The sequence below is a fragment of the Columba livia genome, chromosome 7 (genome assembly GCF_036013475.1).
Source record: "Columba livia isolate bColLiv1 breed racing homer chromosome 7, bColLiv1.pat.W.v2, whole genome shotgun sequence".
Taxonomy (NCBI): domain Eukaryota; kingdom Metazoa; phylum Chordata; class Aves; order Columbiformes; family Columbidae; genus Columba; species Columba livia.
Genome location: NC_088608.1, coordinates 17,044,432 through 17,066,671, shown reverse-complemented (window position 1 = coordinate 17,066,671; position 22,240 = coordinate 17,044,432). Strand labels below are relative to the sequence as shown.

Here is a 22,240-nt window from a genome sequence, read left to right as displayed (position 1 = left end):
TCTCCCTTTGCTGTGTGCTGAGCCCTCTCCCTGCCCTGCCCAGTGGTCAGGAGTCCAAACATCAGCTCCTGCCTCCAACTGCAAACAGGAGATTTCTGTTACCCATTATCCAGCACGCTGGGTCCAGAGATTAATTTTCCCTGCTTAGCACTAATGCTCCAGCTATATTGACCCAAGAGGCTGTCCTGCCCTGCCCTCCTCCTCCCAGCATGCACCCGAGCCAGCTGGAGGGGAAAGTGTGAGCCAGTAGTGGGCTGCACTGATTCCTGGAGCATGGCTAGTCACTCATCCCACTGTGCAGGGCTCCTGGTGCTCCCTATGACCATACCCATGGGCTCAGGCCAAGTGGTGCCTGCTGCTGCACCAGGGCATGAGCTGGAGCTGCTGCCCCTCACTCCAGGCATTGCTCTGATCCCACTGCAGAGACCCCTCCTCTTCATGTCTTTGCAGGGACCTGACTATGCTGCCAGACATGCATAGCAGTTGGAATTGCATCCTGTTCCTTTTTTTCTTAAAGATTATCCTGCATCTTTGATCTGGACCCCACTCCAGAGGGTCACAGCAGTGTCTCCTGGCATGCCCCTGGGCAGCAGATCCCCTGTCCCCACGGGCAGGGATAGCTGTGTAAGCCCATGTCCTGGCAGCAAGGACAGAGCCCTCTCCCTGCTGCACACAGCATGCAAGGCTGTGGCACTGGATTCTGCTTCTCCCTCAGCTAACAACTGGGCTGGTGGTCCACAGACCTTCAGCAGCAGGACCAGCCCTGGCACCAGAGATGAAGGCTGTGCTAGTTGGGGCTCAAATGAAGTGGCTTCTCTGACTGTAGTCACAAGTCATTGACAGCAAATGGGCTGCAATGACCCTTTTTTTGGCAGCTGGGCCAGCAGCCCAGATTTGTCATGGTGATATTCAGTCTCATGGAGGTGTGTGGCACTGCTCACCTGTCCCCACCAGGAGGGAAGAGCAACCTCGGTCGGGGGTTGCTGAAATGCTGATGGCAAAGAGGGGTTTGGAGGCACCCTGAGCTCCAGAGCCTGACCTGTGTTTCTTCTCCTTTCCCCTGCTCTAGAGGCCCAGGTGATCTTGGGGTGTCTGTCACCAGATCCCAGAGAGCCTGCAGTGCAGAAAAGCTGGTGGGAGAGCAGAGTGGAGGCTACTGTACATGCTCCAGACCGCAGCCTGGTGGCTAAGCACCGCATGTCCCCACTGATGGCTAGAGCCCAGACCTCCTGCACGCAGCTTGGCAGGACGCCCCCCGCTTCCCTCCCAGCAGAGGGAAAGCAACCCCAGCCCCCTGCACTTTGGGGTTCCCCTGCAGCCGAGAAGGCGCCTGAGTAGGCTCCCGATGCCCTCGAGGTGCGTACTCCCGCCCTCCATGCAAATATACCCAAATGAAGGGGGGCGAGGCGGCAACAAGCCCCTCCCACGTATAAGAGGGCGCTGCGGAGGGGATTGCAGCAGCCGCTGGCCTGCGCCGAGCCCCGCCGCACCGAGTTACCGGGAGAGCCCGGACCCCCAGCCGCAGCATGGTGAGTGCGGGCCGGGCGGCGCGGCAGCGGGCACGGCGGCGGGGAAGGCGTCCGGCAGGCTCCCCCCCGGAACACCGGGCACGGCGGAGCCGCCGCGACGCCCCCACTTCTTCCCCGCCGTGACCTTGGGCAGCTCCACCGACCCCTGTCCGGGGACAACCGTGTCCTCCTCCTGCTTCTGCCCGGCTCCCCCCGCCGCCACCAGTCCCGGGGCTACCTGAGACCCCCCTCCGCCGCCGCAAGGGGTGCGCTAGGGATGGAGGGGGGGTGACCCCTCCGGTGGGGAACGTGGCCGCGGACGGACGGGGACAGCTGCTGGGGGTGGAGGCACCAGCCGGGCACCGGGGGACGGAGTTGGGTGCTCGGCGGGGCTCCCCCCGGGGCAGCGGGCGCCCTGCCGGGGCAGTGAGGAGCGGATGTGGGGGTCCCGTCCTTGCCGTCCCGTGGGGGCTCGGTCTGGCAGCGACGGAGCGGCTAGGGTCCGCTGTCCAAACCTTGTGATCGTCGCTGTCCTCGCCTGGGGCCGGGGCTATATTTAGCGGCTCGGCAGGGGGACGCGGCCGTGCCAGGAGGCGCAGTGCAGCGCCCCGCCCGCCGCAGCACCGCTCGGGCTCTGCCGGGGACCCTGCCCCGGGCAGCGCTTCCCACCGGTGGGCTGAGGCTTCCCCGGCCCTCCCGGAGAAGGCAAGAGTCCTTGTGCCCTTCCAGCACTGGACCAGGACATGGTCTCCATCGCGGCTCAGCCCTGTGTGGTCGTGGAACACGGAAGCAAAGAGCCCCGGGACCCCCAGGCTGAGTTGTGGTGCCCTGCCTGGGGGAGCAGGGATGCTAAGGGTGTAGCAGAGAAGGGAGGGATGTCAGGGATAAAGGACCAAAAATGGCAGGAGTAGCAGACGGGGGGTGCTGGGGTAGCAGAGTAGGCCTGCACCTGCAGGACGGAAGTGCGGGAAGCACATCTCCAGCTCAAAGCCTGCTCCCCAGCACTTCTGCCCACACGGTTTTCACAGCACGGGCTTGGGACTGCATAGCTCTGGGAGTCTGTGCTGCCTTGAATATTGCTGAGCTTCACCACCAGCCCTCCTCTGCCTGTCCCCCACTGCCCCTGTATCCCCAAGGCCCCCTGCCCCAGGAGACTGAGTGCTTACCTGGCTCTGGAACAACAGGTCGAAGCATCCCCCATGCTGGCTGCACCTCATGGGTTAAGTATATGATGGCATCAGCTCAGCACCTCGCGGGGCTGCTGTGGCACAGGGAAGGGGCTGAGGCTGCCAGGGAGCCTGGCTGGGAGGCTGGGGCAGGCGACCTGGGCCAGGCTCTGCTCCCCATGCTGCTGGCCAGAGTCTGTGGGGCTGGTGGCCCTCAGTAAGGGCTGGGCACGAGGGACACCAGAGCTGGCTCCCAACCCAGCACATTGCCTGTGTGTGGTTGAGGGCAATGACAACCATGTAGGGCCCCTCAGGGACACACTGGAGGTCACCCAAAGAAACGTGCTCCCTGGAGCCACTGGCTGGAGCAGGTCCTGTGCGGGTGGCTGTGTGGCACTGACAGCAGGTAGAGCCCTCCCTGGGGCAGGCAAGACAGAGCTGTGCCAGGATCTGACCCTGCCTCCCCCTCCCCAGCGCGAGTGCATCTCCGTCCATGTCGGCCAGGCCGGCGTCCAGATGGGCAACACCTGCTGGGAGCTGTACTGCCTGGAGCATGGCATCCAGCCCGACGGCCAGATGCCCAGCGACAAAACCATCGGTGGAGGGGACGACTCCTTCACCACCTTCTTCTGTGAGACCGGGGCTGGGAAGCATGTCCCACGGGCCATCTTTGTGGACCTGGAGCCCACTGTGATTGGTGAGTGCTGGAGTGTGCATGGCCTGGGGCGCACCACTAGACTGAGTGGCTGGTGCCCATACTCTGCTGGCAGTATCCTGCACTGGGTTCAACCTGAGGGCCCTTCTTTCCCCAGGAGAAGCCGCAAACCTGAGCACCAGCTTTTGTTCCTGAAGTGTCCTAGAGGCAAGGGTGCTGGTAGTCTCTTGCTACCACATGTGCGTGGAGAGAAACCAGCCCAACCTGCATGGCAGCTCCTGCTGTGCTGCTGCATGCTGTGGGCAGGCAGCTCCAGATGGGTGGGAGAACCTGAGCTTCTGTGCAGGGAGGTGGCAGCCACCATCAGAGAAACCTGATGCTGGTGGTGTCCCTGCTGATGTGTGGATCCTTGGCTGTACATGCCAGAGCCAGGAGGAGGGCGAGGGATGGGTGCACGCATCCGCTCAACTGCTTTTTGGCTGGCTCAAACCTACAGTCTGCGCCAGGCTCAGCCCTCCCCTGCTCTCTACTAGATGAAGTGCGGGCTGGAATCTACCGCCAGCTCTTCCACCCTGAGCAGCTGATCACCGGCAAGGAAGATGCTGCCAACAACTACGCCCGTGGGCACTACACCATCGGCAAAGAGATCATCGACCAAGTGCTGGACAGGATCCGGAAGCTGGTAGGTGACTGCAGAGGGGGAATGTGTCCCCTGAGTGGGTGTCCAGCGTCTTGCTGGCGGTCAGAGAACACTGCAAGCCCTGCTGTGCCCTGGGAGGGCTCTGCAGCTGCCCATGGTAGGGATGGACCAGGTCCTGACGGACACCTGAGCAGTCAGATGTTCATAAAAAAGTGTATCTTGGAGCAATCTCATGTGTATCTCTCCGCAGGCTGACCAGTGCACAGGGCTCCAGGGATTCCTCGTGTTTCACAGCTTTGGAGGTGGCACTGGCTCTGGATTCACCTCGCTCTTGATGGAGAGACTCTCTGTTGACTACGGCAAGAAGTCCAAGCTGGAGTTCTCCATCTACCCAGCACCACAGGTCTCCACTGCCGTGGTGGAGCCCTACAACTCCATCCTCACCACACACACCACCCTGGAGCACTCGGACTGTGCCTTTATGGTGGATAATGAGGCCATCTATGACATCTGTCGCAGAAACCTGGACATCGAGCGCCCAACCTACACCAACTTGAACAGACTCATCAGCCAGATCGTCTCGTCCATCACAGCATCACTGCGGTTTGATGGGGCCCTGAATGTGGATCTGACTGAGTTCCAGACCAACCTGGTGCCCTACCCTCGCATCCATTTCCCCCTGGCCACCTATGCTCCTGTCATCTCCGCAGAGAAGGCTTATCATGAGCAACTATCAGTGGCCGAGATCACCAACTCCTGCTTTGAGCCGTCCAACCAGATGGTTAAGTGTGACCCTCGCCACGGCAAGTACATGGCCTGCTGCCTGCTGTACCGCGGGGACGTGGTGCCCAAGGACGTCAATGCCGCCATCGCCACCATCAAGACCAAGCGCAGCATCCAGTTTGTGGACTGGTGCCCCACGGGCTTCAAGGTGGGCATCAACTACCAGCCACCCACAGTGGTGCCAGGGGGGGACCTGGCCAAGGTGCAGCGCGCCGTCTGCATGCTGAGCAACACCACGGCCATCGCCGAGGCCTGGGCTCGCCTGGACCACAAGTTTGACCTGATGTACGCCAAGCGAGCCTTCGTGCACTGGTACGTGGGCGAGGGCATGGAGGAAGGGGAGTTCTCTGAGGCGCGGGAAGACATGGCAGCTCTGGAGAAGGATTACGAGGAGGTGGGCCTGGACTCCTATGAGGATGAAGAGGAGGGTGAGGAGTAGAGAAGCCTCTGCCAAAAAGCACTATGCTCCTTCCCTGTGTTTCCTGCAGAAAGCCTTTGTAATAAACAGTTTCAGAGCCTCTGTGTATCCCACTGAACCCCCAGCTGTATTGTTTCTTGCCAGCTCAGGTGTGTGGTGAGTGCTTCAGCTCTGCTGCTGGTGCTGCTCTGCTTCTTCCCAGTGCTCCAGCTCCAGCTTGCTCCCTGTGCAGGTAAGAGCCCCTGGGTCCGCTCCCTGTGGTCGTGGCACGCATCCTGCCCCGCTCGCTGCTTTAGCTAGGGGTGGGTACCGCTTCCTCATGTGCTATATAGCCCTGCTGTGGATCCTGGAGCCCAAGGGAGCAAATTTAGCCTGAGCAGGAATAAATCCTCAGCTGATGGGACTTCTTCCCCTGCGCAGCCAGAGAGCAGGTGGGCTCGTCTTTAAGGAGAGTGGTTAAAGCAGTAAGAGCAGACTGGCATCCCTGTCCCCATGGCCACAGCTTGGGGACAAGGGGCATGCCCAGCTCTGCAGTGCAGTGGGTGCATCCTGCAAGGTCATCCAGCGCAGCATGAACCCCCGTGGTTGCTTTTCTGCTGTGTTGTGGCAAGAGGATTAAAGGAGGGGAATGCTTCCCTGTGAAACTGCTTGTCTGCATCTCTTTTTTTACCATCGCCCCTGCAGGCAGCCCAGTTGCTGCTGGTCCCAGTGAGCCTCTCCAGCCAAGGGCGGCTGTGCTGTCACAAGGCTCTACTTACCCCACCAGAGCAGGGCTGCTGCCCCTGCCTCCCAAACTCTGGCAGCTCCCCAGCCTTGGCACCCACCTCCCTCTCCTTGGGCAGCCAAGTTCTGCCTGTACCCCTGCTGCTGCCTGTGCTGTGCTGAGCCCCTTCCCACAGTGGCCAGCCCCAGAGGCTCAGAGTAGCTGCGCCTGCCTCCAGCTGCAGAATTGTGTTAACTCCCATTAGGAGCGCGCTGGGGCCAGGGATTAACTTTCCCTGCTTACCGCTAATGCTCTGGCCATGCCGCCTTGCCAGGGCTGTCCTCTGCTGCCCTTCCCTGCCAGCAATGCTTGCTGCTGCACCCAGACAGCATGCTCCATTGTCCTTGTGCCCCAGTGGGACCCCATCCCTGAGACAGGGACACATCCACACCTCCACAAGAACATCTTTTACTCCAAACACAAGGCAACGTTGGCGCTGAGAGCAGCGTCAGACCAGGCAATAGCAACCTGCCTCACTCCAGGACCACAGCTCTGCCCTGGGCAGGGGAGAAATCCTCCTGGGGTGCAGAGCTGCAGGGCTGTGGCTGCCATCACCTGGGGAGGGGTCCCGCAGCATCCTCTCCTGCAGCCCCTGGGAGAGGCAGCGACCAGAGAGGGCCCAATGTTTAGCAGCAGGTCACACGTCCACAGTCCTGGGGCATGGACTAAGTCCAGGGTACAAAACACTCCAAATCCAACACACCTCTGGCACAGAGCAGCAGCTCTCCACTGAGCACAGCAAATCCCCCTGCAATGTTTCTGTCGGGGAGCAGGGACAACGGCAGCTGCTTTTCCCCAAGCTCATCCTCAGGGCTCAGCACGACCATGGGGTGGGACAAGTTCACATCTCTCAGATCTGCGTGGTGTCCTGCCCCACCGGTGCTGGCTGCAGCCCCTCCAGCTGGTGGAGGACGTCATCTATGCTGGGTCGCTCCTGAGGGTTCAGTGTCATCATGGAGAGGAGCAGGTGCTGCAAGGCAGCTGAGTATCTGGAGCAAGGACAGTGAGGGGGGGTCTACATGATGCATACCACAGGAGGCTGCTTGGGAGCAGGGTCACCCTCCCCAGCCCCTCACCTGGTCGTGGGAGGCACAGTAATGGGGTTCTGCACTGCCAGAGCCACGCTGTCACCCTTCTGGAAGATGGCATCGTAGGGGCCCTCCCCAAACATCATGCAGTACAGCACACAGCCTAGGGACTGGAGCATGGTGGGGTCAGGGCAGCCCCACGGCAGTGGGATGGGGACCAGGGGGATGGATCCTTACCCAGATGTCCGTGCGCTCGTCTATGACGCACTGGCTTGGCACCGTGAAAAGCTCAGGGGCACGGTAGGAGATGGTGCAGCGCTGGGCAGCCCAGTCCTGCAGAAAGCAGGGTGAGGGCAGGGATGAAGGGCTCGGGGCTGGGATGGTCTGGTGGGATGATATCTCAGGGCACCCACCTGCACGGCCACGGCCTCCCGAGAGCTGTTGACTTCAATGCGAGCTTGATTCATGGAGCCCAGGTCCATCAGCACAGGCTGGTCATCCTCATCCAGCAACACGTTGGTGGGCTTGAGGTCCCTGTGGGGATGGATGTCACTGAACACCCGCTGGGGCCCCTGCCAATCCCCCAGCCAGGGCTATCAGCCCCCCACCTGTGTGCATAGCCCTTGCTGTGGATGGCTTGCAGTCCACGGCAGATGCCATGGAGGATGATGAGGATCCGCTGCTCTGGCATGAAGGTCCCTTTCTTTCGTAGTGCTTCCACCTCACTCCAGAGGGTTCCCCCCTGGCAAACACAAGCAGCCTGTTGTCACTGCCACTCCCAGCAGCAAGGGGGTGGGGGCAGACAGGGGAGCCCCCCTCACCTTCACATAGGGCAGGAGGAGCCAGGCTTCATACTTGGTGCCCTTCTCCACGATGCAGTGGGCCACAAGGCGCAGGATGTTGGGGTGGTCAAAGAGGCCATGCATCTCCACCTCGTGCAGGGCGGCCTGGCGGTCCTCCTTGTCATGGCACAGGATGCGCTTCAGGGCATAGAAGTGCCCATCCCGCAGCCCCTCCACCAGGTCCACATAGCTGAAGCCTCTGCGAAGAGCCGAGCATGGCGTGGGCTGCATGTCACACTGCTGCAGTGCCCACACCAGGGCCCTGTGCCCAGCCTCAAGTGTGAGCAACCACAGGCAGGGGGCAGAGGGCAGTGGGTGCCTGCACCACCCTCCATGAGAACCCCCCCCAGGTACACGCATTCCTCCCACTTTGAGGACATCTGCCAGGTACCCAAAGCATCCCCCCTCTGCATGAACAGTTCCCCATGCCCAAACACTGCCTGTGCTCAAGTATCTCCCCACCATACCTGAGCATCCCCCCCGCCACAAGCATAACCCCCCTATGCTCGAGCATCTCCCTGTTCCTGAATACCCCCTACACCTCGGCATCACCCCATGCCTGAGCATGCCCCCATGCACAAGCACCCACTATGACCGAGCATCCCCCCGCCTAAGCATCAACTCCATGCTGGAGCAGTCCCCCCAAGTCCGAAAACCCATTCAAAAGCACCCTGACGCCTGAGCATCACCCCCATGCCCAAGCATCATCCCGTTCCCGAACATCCCCTATAACTCAGAATCATCCCCATACCCGCACATCCCCTCCATGCCCCATGCCCCAGGAGCCCCCATGCACAAGCACCCCCGTGCCCGAGCACCCCTTGTGCTCAAGCATCCTCCCGTGCCCGCGGACCCCCTCGCCCGACACCCCCGTGCACCAGCCCCGCCGCGGACCCCTCTGCCAGGCGGTGCAGCAGGAGGTACCGCACGCCCCCCAGGCTGACGGTGCCGCGGGAGCAGACGCACAGCGCCTGCCCCATCGCCCGCCCGCGTCATTGCCCGCTGCCGCGCGTCACCCGCCGCGTCACCCCCTGGGCGGGGCGCTGCAGCCTTTCCGGTCCCGGTGCCGCCGCGGTGGGGCTCCTGTTCCGTTTCTCCGTAGGGGGCGGGCTGCGGGCGGAGGGGAGCGGGGCGGGGCGTTGGGGCAGCGCCGAGCCCCGGGCTGCCCGGTTATTGTGACCGGGGTGGAACGCGGTGTCCCCAGCTGTGAGCGATGGTGGCAGCCTGCAGCCCCGCCGCCCCCCGGTGCCGGTCCCGGTGAGCCAAGCTCCTCGCCCGGGCGGGCAGGTCGGCGCTGTAGGGGACAGAGGTGGCGAGGCCACCCCAGCAGGGATCGTCCTCGAGGGCATCAGCCCCTCACCCTGCACCGCGGCAACTCTGCGGCGCCCCTGTCAACAGCCTTGTCACCAGGCTCCAGCTCTCGGTCCAGGAACGTTTTCTTTCAGGCAGTGGCAGTATTCCTCTTCCCGGAGCTGTAACCGGGGCGTGCCGGCACCACTGTTCTGATCTAACAAGTGGGCTGAGCTCCCTCAAAGACGTTTTGTCTGGTCGTGACATTTTTATGAGGCTCTTTGTCCCTCCACGTGTGTCACCCACTGCCCTGAGGGGCACGGGGGATGTGCCCGCTGGCCCCGCATCCCGTGTTGCTTTGAAGGGGGGATGCATGGCTGGCCCAGGCGCGGGGAGCCAGAGTCACCCACCCTCTTGTTCCATCCTCTTCCCCCAAGCTGTGCTGCTGTTCCAGCTTTCTGCACTTAGGACCTGGAGGAAGCACCCGGTGCTGGCAGAGAAGGATCACGTGATGGTGGTATCCACATCCCTCTTCGTCCCCTATCCCAGACCCGCCGAGCGTCCAGCAAAGATGGGGCTGACAACTCTCACCCTGCTGCTGGTGGTGGGGCCCCTGCACACACAGGTTAGCAAACATGGGTGGAAAGATTAGGAGAAGCATGCGGGGCTGAGCTGCTAAGGATCTGGTGGGACGGCTCGGGGATCTGCCTTGCTTTTGTCCCTGTGTCCCTGCTCTTCTTGCTATGGCTCCCTCCTGCTGCAGCCCCTGCGTCCCACCGCAGCATCCTGCTTGTGCTCTCAGCTCCCCTCTGTCCTCCCAGCATCCATCCCCAGCAGCACCCATCCCCCAAAATGCCACCAGCTCAGCTGCAGGGTGTTTCATTAGCTGGGGGAGTGGGAGGGGGCGTCAGGTGGTGCAAAGGGCTGCCCTGCTTGCCCTTCCTGCTCTCCCAGGACGGCGTGGTACTGGCCTCGTTCCTGCACCAAGGATGGGGAAGGTTCCCCCAGGAAGCAGCCCCTGTCAGTCCCTGTCCCGGGGAGTGTGGGAGCGGGCAGCTGGGCTTGGGGAGGGTCTGCAACCCCCCAGCACTGCCCCTCTCCTGCAGGCCTCACCCCCAGCAGGCTCCTTCCAGCTGGATTATGAGAACAATTGCTTCCGCAAGGACGGAGCCCCATTCCGCTACATCTCAGGCAGCATCCACTATGCCCGCGTCCCACGCCCCGCCTGGAGGGATCGGCTCCTCAAGATGTACATGAGCGGGCTCAGCGCTGTGCAGGTGTAAGTGACAGGGGCAGCCCTAGCGGTGCACAGCTCACAGTCACCATGGCCCCTTGGGGTCTCTGGGGTCCCTGGAGTAGGGAGAGAGCAAGGGTGTTGTCTGATCACAGGGAGCGAGGACTAGCCCTTGCACTGGGCTGACTGGGACCTCCCTGCCAGTCCCAGTTCAGCCCTAGTTGCCATCCCCAGCCTAGGCTGGAGACCACTTCCCAGGAGCAGAGGGACTGGGATGCCCTTAGCCCCCATGTGCTGATGTCCCCTCTTGCCCCAGCTACGTCCCCTGGAACTACCATGAGCCACTGCCAGGGGTTTATGACTTTGCTGGGGACCGGGACATGGAAGCTTTCCTGGACCTGACCGCCGAGCTGGGGCTTCTGGTGATCCTACGTCCAGGGCCCTACATCTGTGCAGAGTGGGAGATGGTGAGTCCCAGCCCCCAGACCTGGGATGGAAGGGCTGTGAGTAGCCTGGAAAGGGCACAGCAGGGTTGGCACTTCTGGCTGGCATGCCAACCCCAGCGCCATGCCAGCCACATCCAGGCAGCTGCCTTATGGGAACACAAGCCGCTTTGATGCCGAGCATCAGCATTGTGCTGGCCGGGTTTTGGCTGTGCCAACCCTGGCTGCTGAGCGGTTCCTCTGCCTCCTCCTCGGCTGTGGGGGTTTCTCCAGGGTGGCCTGCCTGCCTGGCTGCTGTGGAAACCAGACATCGTCCTGCGCTCCTCTGACCCCGGTGAGCCTCAGCACGGGGCTCTGGTGTCTGTTTCCTTACAGCCTGGTGCCCATCCCAGCACACTGGTCTCTCTCCGCGCACCTGCCAAACCTGCTGCATGGTCTCTCCCATCCTCTTCTCCATCTTTCGGGAGCTCCATAGTTCATTCTCTGCTTCCCCATCATGCTCAGCTACGCCCTGTCTGCCCCGTCCTCCTCCCAGCTGTCAGTGGGCTGGGGTGGGCGCCACAGCCAGGCTGAGCTGCCCTCCTTTCTCCCCAGCCTACCTGGCAGCTGTGGACTCCTGGCTCCATGTCCTGCTACCCAAGATCAAACCACGCCTGTACCAGCATGGGGGAAACATCATCAGTGTGCAGGTAGGGTGTGGTGGGACCCAGCCCCCTACCCTGCTCTGGGTTATGTTTGGATGTACCCCAAAAAGCCACCTATACCCCTGACACCATGCCCTCATCTGGCAAAGCTCTTAGATAAATCCCTCCTGACCTCTAGGCCTGGATTTAAATCCAAGGGCTGGGACTCTGGGACTCTGCCACCACGCTGTTGTTGAAGGGTGCTGGGAGAGCTGGGGGTCCTGGTGGGGCTGGAAGGACATTTTTGGGATGCACATGGGGGCTGTAAAGAGATCTAATGATGTGGGGAAGGAAGGGCATAGCAGGACCCAGGTGCAGCCCCTGCCCTGCTTGCAGGTGGAGAACGAATATGGGAGCTACTATGCCTGTGACTACGGGTACCTGCGGCACCTGCTGGTCTCATTCCGGGTGCTGCTAGGGAGTGAGGTGCTGCTCTTTACCACCGACGACTCACGGGTGGAGGAGCTGCGCTGCGGCACGCTGCCGGGGCTCTACGCCACTGTCGACTTCGGGCCAGGTACCGCTGCGGGAGAGGAGGAAGAAAGGGGATGGAGGTCTCAGCTCCATCCTGTTCCAACCTACCTCCTTCAACCTCTGCAGGCTTCAATGTGACAGAGGCGTTTGGTGCCCAGCGCCAGATCGAGCCAAAGGGGCCTCTGGTGAGCTTGATGTGGGCACTGTGGGTGAAATTACTCATGATGGCTTTGTTGGGGCAAAGAGGGGTGCTGGGGCCAGGCTGCAGGTGGGCAGAGAGGATGTGGCTGACAGAGGGTTGCCAGGAGCCCCAGCTCCAGGCAAGTGACAGCACTTTGCTCCCCCAGGTGAACTCTGAGTACTACACAGGCTGGCTGGACTACTGGGGGGAGGCACATGCCAGCACCAGCTCGGTGCGAGTGGCCCGGGGGCTGGAGGACATGCTGCAGCTGGGAGCCAATGTCAACATGCAAGTACTCAGCTGGCAGGGGCACAGCCTGGGGGGACAGTGCCCTCCTATCTGCCAGCACTGGAGTGGGTATTTCTGCTTGCTTTCATCCCACAGAGCTCGGGCAGGGGGAGGCGGGCAGGGCTGGGGTGCAGCAGGGAGGAGCAGTACCTAGTGAGCCCCTGATGGGTCTGTTGGGGTGCTGACAGGGCTCTCTGGGCTGTCCCCTAGGTACATGTTCCATGGGGGGACGAACTTTGCCTACTGGAGCGGTGAGTAGGGACCTGCCATGGAGAGGGTGGCACACTGCAGGGCTGGAGGCTTTCATTAGCCATCCCCAAGGAGCACACTTCAGGCTCCTCTTCTGTCCCATGGGGCAGGCTGACACATACCCAAGGTTCCCTGAAACCGAGCTTGTCCCCTCCCCGGAACTCCTTTTGTCCCCAGGCAAGTGGCTCCCAGTTCTGAGTCACATCCCTGCCATCACATTGTGGCCAGCCTGGGGCTGGGTTCTGTGCCCTGGGCTCTGCCAGAGCTCCTTTCTCCAGCTCCCATCGCTTCCCCACCACCAGGTGCTGACTTCAAGAACCAGTACAAACCAGTGACCACCAGCTATGACTATGATGCCCCTCTCTCAGAGGCAGGAGACCCCACTGAGAAGCTGTTTGCCATCCGCACAGTCATCAGCAAGGTGCTGGTTCTGGCAGGAGGAGGGGGACAGTACTGGGCCCTGCTGCCTATGCCAGGGAAGAGGGGGACACAGAGGGACCTGGCAGGGCAGGGGACATCTCCCTGCCTGCCCTCAGGGGCAGCTGACAGTTTGCTGTTCAGTTCCAGCCCCTGCCAGCGGGTCCAATGCCACCTGCCACCCCCAAGTACGCCTACGGCCAGGTGGCCCTGCGGAAGGTGAGTACCTGCCCCAGGGGCTGTGCTGCCCCTGCCCAGCACTGCCCGGCTGCCCCATACTCGTCTCTCTCTTTGCAGTATGCCAACCTCCTGGATGTCTTGGATGTCCTGTGCCCCTCTGGGCCCATCCAGAGTCAGTTCCCCCTCACCTTTGAGGCCATAAAGCAGGTGAGGGGCTGGGTGCAGTGAGGGACACTGGGGAGATGCTCCTAAGCTTGTCTGCCCTGCCCTGGGGCCAAGAAACAGTGTGTGTCTTCAGCTGTTCCCTTTTCTATGCCACTTTGCTGTGTCCTGCAGGCCCACGGCTTTGTACTGTACCGCACACAGCTGCCCCGGGACCTTCTGGACCCAGCCACGCTGAGTGCTCCTCCCCACAGCGTCTGTGACCGTGGCTATGTGATGCTGCAGCAGGTGAGGCTGTGGGAGCAGCCCTGTCCCTGCGCGGTGCTCGGGAGGGCTGTGGGACCTGCCGGCAGCAGGTCTGTGCCATGCCAGCGTGCTGGGAGCCACACTGAGCCCTTGTGGGGTAGCTTTCTGGCCTGAATTTGCCTCTTTTGGTGGCAGAGGGCAGCCCTGGCTGGCTCAGGGCGGGCAGGAAGCAGGATGCTACGCTGACAGGCTGCTGGCAATGCTTGGGGCTGTGGGATCTGGGGATGGGGCGGCAGCACTGACCTTGTGGCTGTAGGAGTACCGAGGGACGCTGGAGAGGGATGGACAGACAGCGCTGCATGTGACAGGCAGGGCAGGGGACACCCTGGATGTGCTGCTGGAGAACATGGGCAGGATCAGCTTTGGGGCCAACATCAGTGACTTCAAGGTGAGGGGTGAGGGCCCTGGGGATCCAGAGGGGATGGACTGGCCACCAGTGTGGCCAAACACCCCCTCTCCTGCCACTTGTGACAGACCCCAGCCATGGCAGGGCCACCCCTTGACCTGCTCCCTGGTTAATCTGCTGGCAAACCAGGACTGGGATAAGGCTGTGAGATGGGCACCCCTCTGTTCCCTTTACACTGCCATGGCAGTGCAGCCCCTCAAAGGGGATCACATCCCACCTTCACTACTGTGAGAGGGACATGCCCTGGGGAAGCCAAGCATCCTTCTGCCTGTGGCCAGATGCTGCTGCCTCATTTTCCCTTTTGCTCCATCTCAGGGCTTGCTGGGAAACCTCTCCTTGGACTCCAGCCCTCTCAGCAACTGGCTGATCTACCCCCTGGCCATAGACACTGCCATTCAGCAGGGCTGGCCCCACACTGCCCTGCCAAAATCAAGCAGCAGGACTAGAGCAGGGCCAGCCTTCTACACTGGGACCTTTGAGACCCCTGGCATCACCTGGGACACCTTTGTGAAGTTCCCAGGTTGGAGCAAGGTAAGGCAGTACATAACCAGGAGAGGGGTGAGGGTGAACAAGGGCACAGATCAGACCCGTCTCCATCTTCCAGGGCCAGCTGTGGATAAATGGCTGCAACCTGGGCCGGTACTGGCCCCATCGTGGGCCCCAGCAGACCCTCTTTGTGCCCGGCTCCGTGCTGCATGTTGGCTGCCCCAACAACATCACAGTGCTGGAGCTGGAGGGGGCACCCCCTGACCCCTTCCTGCTCTTCCTTGACCAACCCCTTTTTAACAGGACCCTCAGCCAGAGGATTGCAGCCACAGAATAAATGCAGGACTGTGGGCACCAGCATTGCCTCTGGCTCAGGCTGCAGAGGTGGCAGGGGTCTGGTGAAGCACAGGGGCCAGTGGAGGGGATGCAGAGCCTTAGGAAAGAGGCACAGGCCCTGACGTGGACATCCAGGACTCCCATCCTTCTCTGGGGCCAGGAATGGTATGGGCTAAAGAAAAAGAGGGTCAGAATCAAGCTTGTTTTGCATGTTAATCCCAAATAGTTCCAGTAGTCATGCAGACACCTCCACTCCTAGGGGATCAAGGCACCTCTTTATTGACAATGCAGGCAAAGGAGGTAGTTGCTGACATGGCACGGCTGACAGCCCAATGGCATCCAGGAGAGGAGAGGACAAAGCACAGCCCACAGGGTGCCACAGGCACAGCTGCAGGCAGCTCAGGGCTGCAGGATCTGGATATGTCAGAATTGGTCCCACCACCACAGGCAGCAGCCTAAAAGGCAGACGTGAGAAAAGCCAGTAACAAGACCCTCCAGCTGGAGCTGCACCATGGAGCAGTCCTGGCTCCTCACACTAGTACACAGGGACTTCCCAGTTGTAATGTCCCTGGAATCACCACCCACAGTGACATTCTAGCCCTGAGCCTTGCCAGAGTTACCCCCAAAAGTGACAAGTCCAGCTCAGTTGCTCTGACCAGCACTGCTCCACAAGCTCTCTCTCACTGCACAGCCAGTGCTCAGCTGTGTCTTCACTGCAGTGGTCCTTGTCAGGTGGCAACAAGCCCCAGCCTCATGTGTGGCCAGCCTGGGCCCGGCGGTGGGTTTGCAGACAGGCCGTGGAACAGAAGGAGAAGTCAAGGTAATGGAAAGGGATCCGGCCCAGCAGGGACTCTCCACAATGCCAGCAGCGGCTGCAGGAAAGAGCAGAGGTGGCCCTGAGTGAAGGGGGCTGTTACCTTGCAAGAGGGTCAGAGAAGCATGGGGATTCACTGCCTGGGCTGTGACATGGGACAGCAGCAGCATGAGGGACCTGGGGCTCCCCTGGTCCTACAGGGCACACCCAGCAGCCCAGCCAGGAGGCAACGCTGTGTGGGACAAGGCAGTTTGAGGCAGGCAGTACAGGGGGGAATTTGGCCCCTTACAGAGCAGTAAAGCCCCTGCCCAGATTAGCACAGGCAGGGCTGGCTGCCCACAACCCTGAGGGGTGGTGTAGGGAAGGGACATGTGGTGCAGGGTCAGAGGCAGAGGAGTGGCTGGGGGATTAGCATGCCACAGCTCTGGCTGCAAGTGGACCAAGTTGTCCTTTCCAAAATATTTCAGGGAGCCAGGGAAAGAGCAAGAGAAAGCTTTTAGACAGGCACTGCTGGGAATTCAATGGCCAGGAATAGCTTTAGGCTGGAAATGAGACCTGGAGCAAGAAGGGCAGGGAACAGCTGTGCTGACATGGGAGTTGGTGGCACTATGCTGCCAGGGCTGTTACCTGATGTTGGCAAGGGTTGTGCTGGCGTCCTGCAGCTGCGCAGCCAGCCTCCGCTCAGCAGCCAGGGCCCTCTGGGGAGAAGAGACAGCTCAGGCCTCCCAGCCCTGCGAGGTGCTGTGCCCAGAGCCCACGAAACCAGCACTGTCCCAGCCAGGCTGGATCCCCTTCCCTACACACAGCCTCACCTTCTCCCTGTCTGACAGGGCTGCGAACCGCTGCTTCTCTTCCTGCTCCTGCTCCCAGCGCTGCCGCTCCTCCCGCTGTGCCTGCTCCCGCTGCTTCCGCTGCACTTTCTGTGCCCGCTTCTTCTCCAGCTTCTTGGCCTCCATCTCCTGTGTCAGGGGCCCTGGCACCTGGGGGCAGAGGGCAGTCAGCACCTGCAGCTGACCCAAGGGCAACACCACGAGTGGGCAACAGGACCTTTGTTCTGGGGTCCCCCAGGCCCAGCAGGTGAGAGCAGAGGGCAGGCACCCACCTTGGCACGGCTGTAGTCATACTTGTTTGGATAGTCCACCATGAACTTGCGGAAGGCATTGCGGGTCGGTTTGTCAGCAGAGACGCAGTATGGGGCCTTATCCTGCCTGTCTCTGTGAAACAAGGAAGACCAGCTCATGCTGCCATCTTGCCACCTGTCTACCACTGGGCTGTGGGCCCAGAGATGTGCAATGGGTATTGCAGGCCAGGGTATTGCACCCAAGGAGAGGAAAATTGCTTATCCCTACATCAGAATCCCCCAAATCCTCCCTTTATTTCATCTCAGATGCCCTGCAAAGGGTGGTCTCATCCCTACGTTCTGAACCACCAACGAATAAGCGTGGGAACACTTTGAGTCAGTGACTACCTGCTGTTGTGCCAGACCAGGGGAGAGAATGGTGGTTCAGCTCTTGGACCTCCCATAACCAACACAGATGCCCCAGCTGGGAGAGAGCAACCCTGGCTGCCCAGGACAAGGCCAGCACCAGCCTCTGGTAGTTGCTCAGCTCCCATATCAGGGCTGGCATTGTCAACCACTGGGCACGTGGGCCATACCTGAGAGCAGGGTCCGCCCCTGCCTGCAGCAGCAGGCACACAGCCTCAGCCTTCCCTGCCCGCGCTGCCACGTGAAGCAGGGTACAGCCGCGCTCATCCACGGGCTGGTTGAGCAGGGAGCGAGGAAGATCCAGGGGCTGTGCGTCCTCCCCATCCTCGCTGTCCCTGAGCAGGCCCCCACTCTCTGACACACCCAGGAGGTGCTGCAGCATCCCCACGTCACCTGTTTTGCAGGCGGTGAACAGAGCATTGCAGAGCTGGGTCTGAGGGTCTCCTGTGAGGGAAGAGAACAGGAGGGGAGTCTGATGGCCCCCTGGACAAAGTGGTGCTCTAGCCTGACTAGGAAACACAGAGTGCAGTTAAAGCATCATCTGCTAGCTGGATTTGGGCACTGCAGGATCTCCAGCACCTTCAGAGTCTGTGACAATGTACATTGTCACATTGCTAGGCACTGTTGGCAGCAGCTGAGCCCTCTCCTAAGATAAGGCCTGCTCCAACCCCCTCCCAACACGCCCAGCTTAGCCAGGTGCTGCCTGGTTCAGAGCTATGGCTCCACACACATGGCTCTTCTGAAGACATGTGGCTGCACTGGAGCCATCCCACATGCAGCTGCTCTGGGCACCTGCGTGACAACGTGCTCTTCACCCCATTGCAAAGCCACCAGCAAATAGGGCAGGCATCCACCACGCCCAGCTCCCAACACCACTTACCTTCGTCACCCCAGGGAAGGGGCTCAGCCCCAGCCTCCCCCTGCAGCTCCGTCACCAGCTCCAGGCTGGGCTGCCTGCACTGGGTGTCAGGGCATCCTGTCTCTTCAGCACGAGGCCCTGCGCGGGGAGAACGCGCTGAGGACAAGGGCCAGGGCCAGCCTGCACCCCAGCCATGGTAGTCACTTCCCCAATGCCTTCCTACACTGCGCCCAGCCAGTTTTTCACCCTCACCTTTCTCCACCTTCTTGTCCCTTTTCTTCCTCCTTTTGCGGTTTCGCTTGGGCACCACTTCAAACTCCCGGAGGTCCAAGGTCCCCAGTGTCACTTCCACAGTCTCCAGTTCACCTGCATGGCTTTCCTCTTCCTCCTCATCCTCTGGGGCTGAGTGGGCTGACAAGGCAGGGGCTGAGGCCCCCCACACAGCATGAATCACTTCAGGCTCTCAGCCAAGCTCACCCTGCCCTTCTGCCCAGCACGAGGCCACATTTCTGCAGACCTCTGCTGTGGTGCCAGGCCCTGTCACAGGGCTGCAAACCTTGTTCCATGCCATAACATCAGACTCCACTGCTTGCTCAGTCATGCCTCTCTCCATGGCTCAACTCACCACTTGCATCTTCTTGTGTGGAATCCATGTCTGTTTTCCGCTGCCTCTTCTGCCAACCCTTCCGGGGGGACCCAGTGATGTCTTCCAGTGGTGTGTCTTTCCCTGGGCAGCAAGGGTGCTCCAGTCATTGCCTGGGCACAGGGAGCACCCCATGTCTCCAGGGACTGAGGGTTGGAGAGCTAGCATCCCCACTTCATAGCGCGGATGTACGTACATCCCTGATCTATGAGGGACTACATCACCCCACCTGCTCTAACCCATAGGCACTGGGGCCGGTCCGACTCACCATACACCTGCAGGCTGGCCAGTGTGGCGTGGACTCGCAGCACCTCTCGCAGGGTGGCCCTGCGGGTGCTGAGGGGGATGTGGCAGACGCGAGGGTCACCCTGGGTGAGGGGTGGGTTCCTGCCACTGAAAAGCAGTGCACGGTTGTGGCGTGGGGCCCGGAGGAAGATGCGCTGAGCTTCCTTCAGGTGCTGTGCCCAGGCTGCCAGCAGGTCCTGAACTTCCTGGGGAGGAAGAGGCATTATGGGGTCCTGAACATGCTGAGGGGCACAGGCAGCTCTGAAACAGGAACAGACCCAGGACAGAGCAGCCTCAATTGGGCCCTGAGCCCTTCCAGAGCTCACACTCCCCTATGCCCTCCAACAGCTGTGTGGTGCCACCCCACAGAGCCAGCCACAGCCACAACCCACTACCGAGAGCCCAGAGCTGTGGTGCAGCCTCACCTTGAGCAGCGCTGCCTCGTTGTAACGCCGCAGGGAGGCTCCGGCCGACCTGGGTGCCGAGCCTGGGGTTTGGGAGTCCCGGAGTCCCTGGGCTGTGCCCCGCCGCGCTCGCACTGTGTAGCGGTGGAAGGTCTTGTGCTCCTGCACCTGGGGGCTGTGGAGAGGGGTGAGCATGAGCAACAGGGCCCCAGACGAGGAGAGGAGGTGAGATGGTGCTCCTGGGACCCCAGAGGGCTTGTGGCTGCCCCTGGGGCCCTGAAAATTAACATTTCTCTTGCAGAGCAACTGGGCTTAGCCAGCTCTCAAACAAAGACTAGGAGGTGTGGGAGCCCAGGGTGTGGTAAGCGCTATGATGGAGGAGTGGGGAGAGGACAGCCACCCAAGGCCTAGCCTCACTTGACTGTGCCCAGAGGGGCAACCACAGTTCTGTGCGACTCACTCACCCCCGGAACACAGCTCCTGCGAAGTGCCCACCACCCATCATCAGCACAACCCAGCAGGTGCTCATGCTGAGGCTCTGCAGTGACGCTGTCAATTCCGCTGGCTCCTCAATGCCACCCTGAGACACAGACGCCCTTGGTAGTATCCATGGAATCATCTCATTACCTGCTGCTGTCCCCCAAGGCAGAGATCAGCCCCTCTGCTGGCATCAGAAGCAGGTTTCTGGTAGCACCACAGAGACAAACACCAGGCCACCAGCAAGCCTGGGGGTCTCACCTAGCACCATAGACCGCCCTTCACATCACGGGAGGTAAAGGACTGTCGGACAGATGTCTACACCCCAGCGCCACCCACTTTCTCTGCGGTCCCTCTCCCAACAAGCTGGGCTGTGACTTGCCTTCCCAGTGCCCAGCACACAGCGGTAGGCAGAGATGAGCTGGCCCTTCGCATTGCGGAGCAGCACCTTGTGGGAGCGGGGGGCCAGAGGGGTCTCAGGGCTGTCGCTGGCAGAGGGCAGCAACTCCAACTCACTGCTTGCATCAGAACTCTCTGAGTCAGACCCTGAGATGCTAGAAACTTCACCTGCAAGAGAAGGAAATTGATGCAGTGGAGCAGGGCAAATATTAACCAACAGCCTTCCCAATGGATGCTAGGTGACTCCAAAGGCTAGCCCAAGACTCCAGAAATGTCCTGTCCAATATCCTACATATCACACAGGGGCTGTGGGCTGGGAAGACAGGTGTCTGGGGCTCTGAATCCCAGGCGTGCACAGGCAGGGGCTTGGGTAGAACACCCCCTTATCCGCACAACAAGTCAGCAGAGCTCAGGAGCAGTACTGGACCCCTAGAAAACCCCACAGGGCAAAACAAAGGGACCGTGAGCTGGCAGAGGTAGCCAGGGCCTTCATTCCTGCACAGAACACCCACAGTGAGGCTGATGACAGGTTCTGGGCTCCGCTGGGGGCAGCCCTGCTCCTCACCTGCGCGTGTCTTCTCCTCAAACACCTCTACTGGCAGTATCTGGCGCCCCAAGAGTCGCTGCTTCAGGTTGAAGCGATGCCAGTCGAGACGGTAGTGCTCAGTCTGTGAAGGAAAGAGATGTGAGCTGGCATGGTCTTGGTGGTGCATGGAAACCAAGCGCCACCAAAGGGCCTCATGTGGCAGATGCCAAGGGCTAAATCAATTCTGGGACCCTGCAGTGATCCTGATTGGAAGATCATGGTACATTAAGGAGTCAGCCATGTAACAGTTAATCTGAAGAGGTATAGTGCTGCATGTACCACTTCCCTCCAGTAAAGGACACTGTAAGCAATAATATGCAGGGTCTGAGTGACAGATTCCAGCAGGACTTGGGCAGCGGAGCTCTGGGGAGCAGGAGCGCTGGGGCTGAGTCTCTGCAGCAGGACCCTCGCAGCCACACTCCCACCTCCCGCTGGCCACCCGGCCCCGCTCACCTGCTCCTCCCGGCTGCCAAACACTTGCCCACAGGTCGAGCAGCACATCCGCTCCGGCACCTCAGGGACCCCGGGGGTCTTCTTACTGCTGGCAGACGCGGGTTTCTCTGGAAGGGGCAGCAAGGGCTGTGCACAGGCAGCTCCCAGGCTGCACCACAAGCAGTAGGGCCTCCTGCATCTCTCCTCAGCCACCCAAAGAGCCCCACGGCTGCACAAAGAGCTTTAGGGACCTCGGGGTGACACCGAGCAAAGTCCATTGATCCACCCTCCAGGCAGCAACCTCAGCCAAGCCGCGGGCCAGCCACCCGAGCTGCACTGGGCACGGAGCTGCCCCTTCGCGGCCCGGGGGACACGTACTCAGCCACCCCCCCGCCCCACGCACCGCGGCTCCCTGCTGCCGGCTCCGACGCGTCCGCTGCGGCTCCGACGACGAGGGTCAGCCCGTGCAGGAGAACGGGGTCCTGGGCGGCCTCGAAAACCGACCTGCTCTCCGGGGCCGGCATCACTCCTGCGCCCAGCGAAAGGCACAGCGCCTGAGCCGGGGGCGGCGGGAATCCTCCGCGGGTGACCGGACGGCGCACCGCCGCTTCCCGAGGTCCCTCTACCAGCCCCACGGGCCCAGCCCTCTCCCGCCGCCCGCGCCCTCCGTGCGGCTGCTGACCCCGGGCTCCCCCCCCCGCCCAGTTGTTGCCCCCGAGGTCCCACCCCCGCTGCCCCCTTGCCAACCCCACCGCCCGCCGCCCATAACGGGGGCGCGCGCCCCGCCACTCACGTGCGACCGCGGCCGGCCCGGAAGCGCCACTCAGCTGCCGCACGACACATCCTGCCCCCTACGGGCCGCCGCCAGGCTCAGCGCGGCCTCCCGCCCTCCCACCTTCTCATTGGTCTCTCCCCAT

The 22,240-nt window shown here is 61.4% G+C and overlaps 3 protein-coding genes across 14 annotated transcripts; 2 read left to right on the top strand and 1 right to left on the bottom strand.

Annotated features, from left to right (window-relative positions):
* Positions 1-1,395: 1,395 nt before the first annotated feature.
* On the top strand, positions 1,396-5,814 carry LOC102087379 (tubulin alpha-5 chain). Its single transcript, XM_065070771.1, has 4 exons — positions 1,396-1,529; positions 3,149-3,371; positions 3,863-4,011; positions 4,220-5,814. Exons 1-4 carry the CDS (start codon positions 1,527-1,529, stop codon positions 5,189-5,191), a joined length of 1,347 nt encoding a protein of 448 aa, XP_064926843.1. The 5' UTR covers positions 1,396-1,526; the 3' UTR covers positions 5,192-5,814.
* Positions 5,815-6,325: 511 nt separating this feature from the next.
* On the bottom strand, positions 6,326-22,237 carry LOC102087200 (ankyrin repeat and zinc finger peptidyl tRNA hydrolase 1). Of its 2 annotated transcripts, XM_065070783.1 has the most exons (21): positions 22,117-22,237; positions 21,727-21,852; positions 21,345-21,451; positions 20,871-20,973; positions 20,289-20,473; positions 19,894-20,009; positions 19,451-19,604; positions 19,009-19,231; positions 18,723-18,824; positions 18,350-18,523; positions 18,119-18,235; positions 17,409-17,682; positions 16,855-16,966; positions 16,565-16,732; positions 16,380-16,450; positions 7,783-8,002; positions 7,570-7,703; positions 7,375-7,495; positions 7,199-7,294; positions 7,010-7,131; positions 6,326-6,922 (listed from the first exon to the last, which is right to left on the bottom strand). In XM_065070783.1, the coding sequence occupies exons 2-21, from the start codon at positions 21,845-21,847 to the stop codon at positions 6,784-6,786; spliced, it is 2,859 nt and encodes a 952-aa protein (XP_064926855.1). In that variant the 5' UTR covers positions 21,848-21,852; positions 22,117-22,237; the 3' UTR covers positions 6,326-6,783. The 2 variants fall into 2 exon arrangements, with proteins under 2 accessions (XP_064926855.1, XP_064926854.1); XM_065070782.1 differs by lacking the exons at positions 16,380-16,450; positions 16,565-16,732; positions 16,855-16,966; ... (10 more) ...; positions 21,727-21,852; positions 22,117-22,237 and adding an exon at positions 8,698-8,851.
* On the top strand, positions 8,827-14,959 carry GLB1L (galactosidase beta 1 like). Of its 11 annotated transcripts, none has more exons than XM_065070750.1 (17): positions 8,827-8,877; positions 9,531-9,718; positions 10,200-10,372; positions 10,644-10,794; positions 11,044-11,104; positions 11,365-11,459; positions 11,790-11,970; positions 12,054-12,112; positions 12,275-12,396; positions 12,607-12,647; positions 12,948-13,066; positions 13,207-13,281; positions 13,360-13,449; positions 13,579-13,692; positions 13,967-14,098; positions 14,432-14,647; positions 14,721-14,959. In XM_065070750.1, exons 2-17 carry the CDS (start codon positions 9,605-9,607, stop codon positions 14,937-14,939), a joined length of 1,962 nt encoding a protein of 653 aa, XP_064926822.1. In that variant the 5' UTR covers positions 8,827-8,877; positions 9,531-9,604; the 3' UTR covers positions 14,940-14,959. The 11 variants fall into 11 exon arrangements, with proteins under 11 accessions (XP_064926822.1, XP_064926821.1, XP_064926819.1 ...); XM_065070749.1 differs by having other exon boundaries at positions 12,275-12,465; positions 14,727-14,959; XM_065070747.1 differs by having other exon boundaries at positions 12,275-12,465.
* Positions 22,238-22,240: the final 3 nt, after the last annotated feature.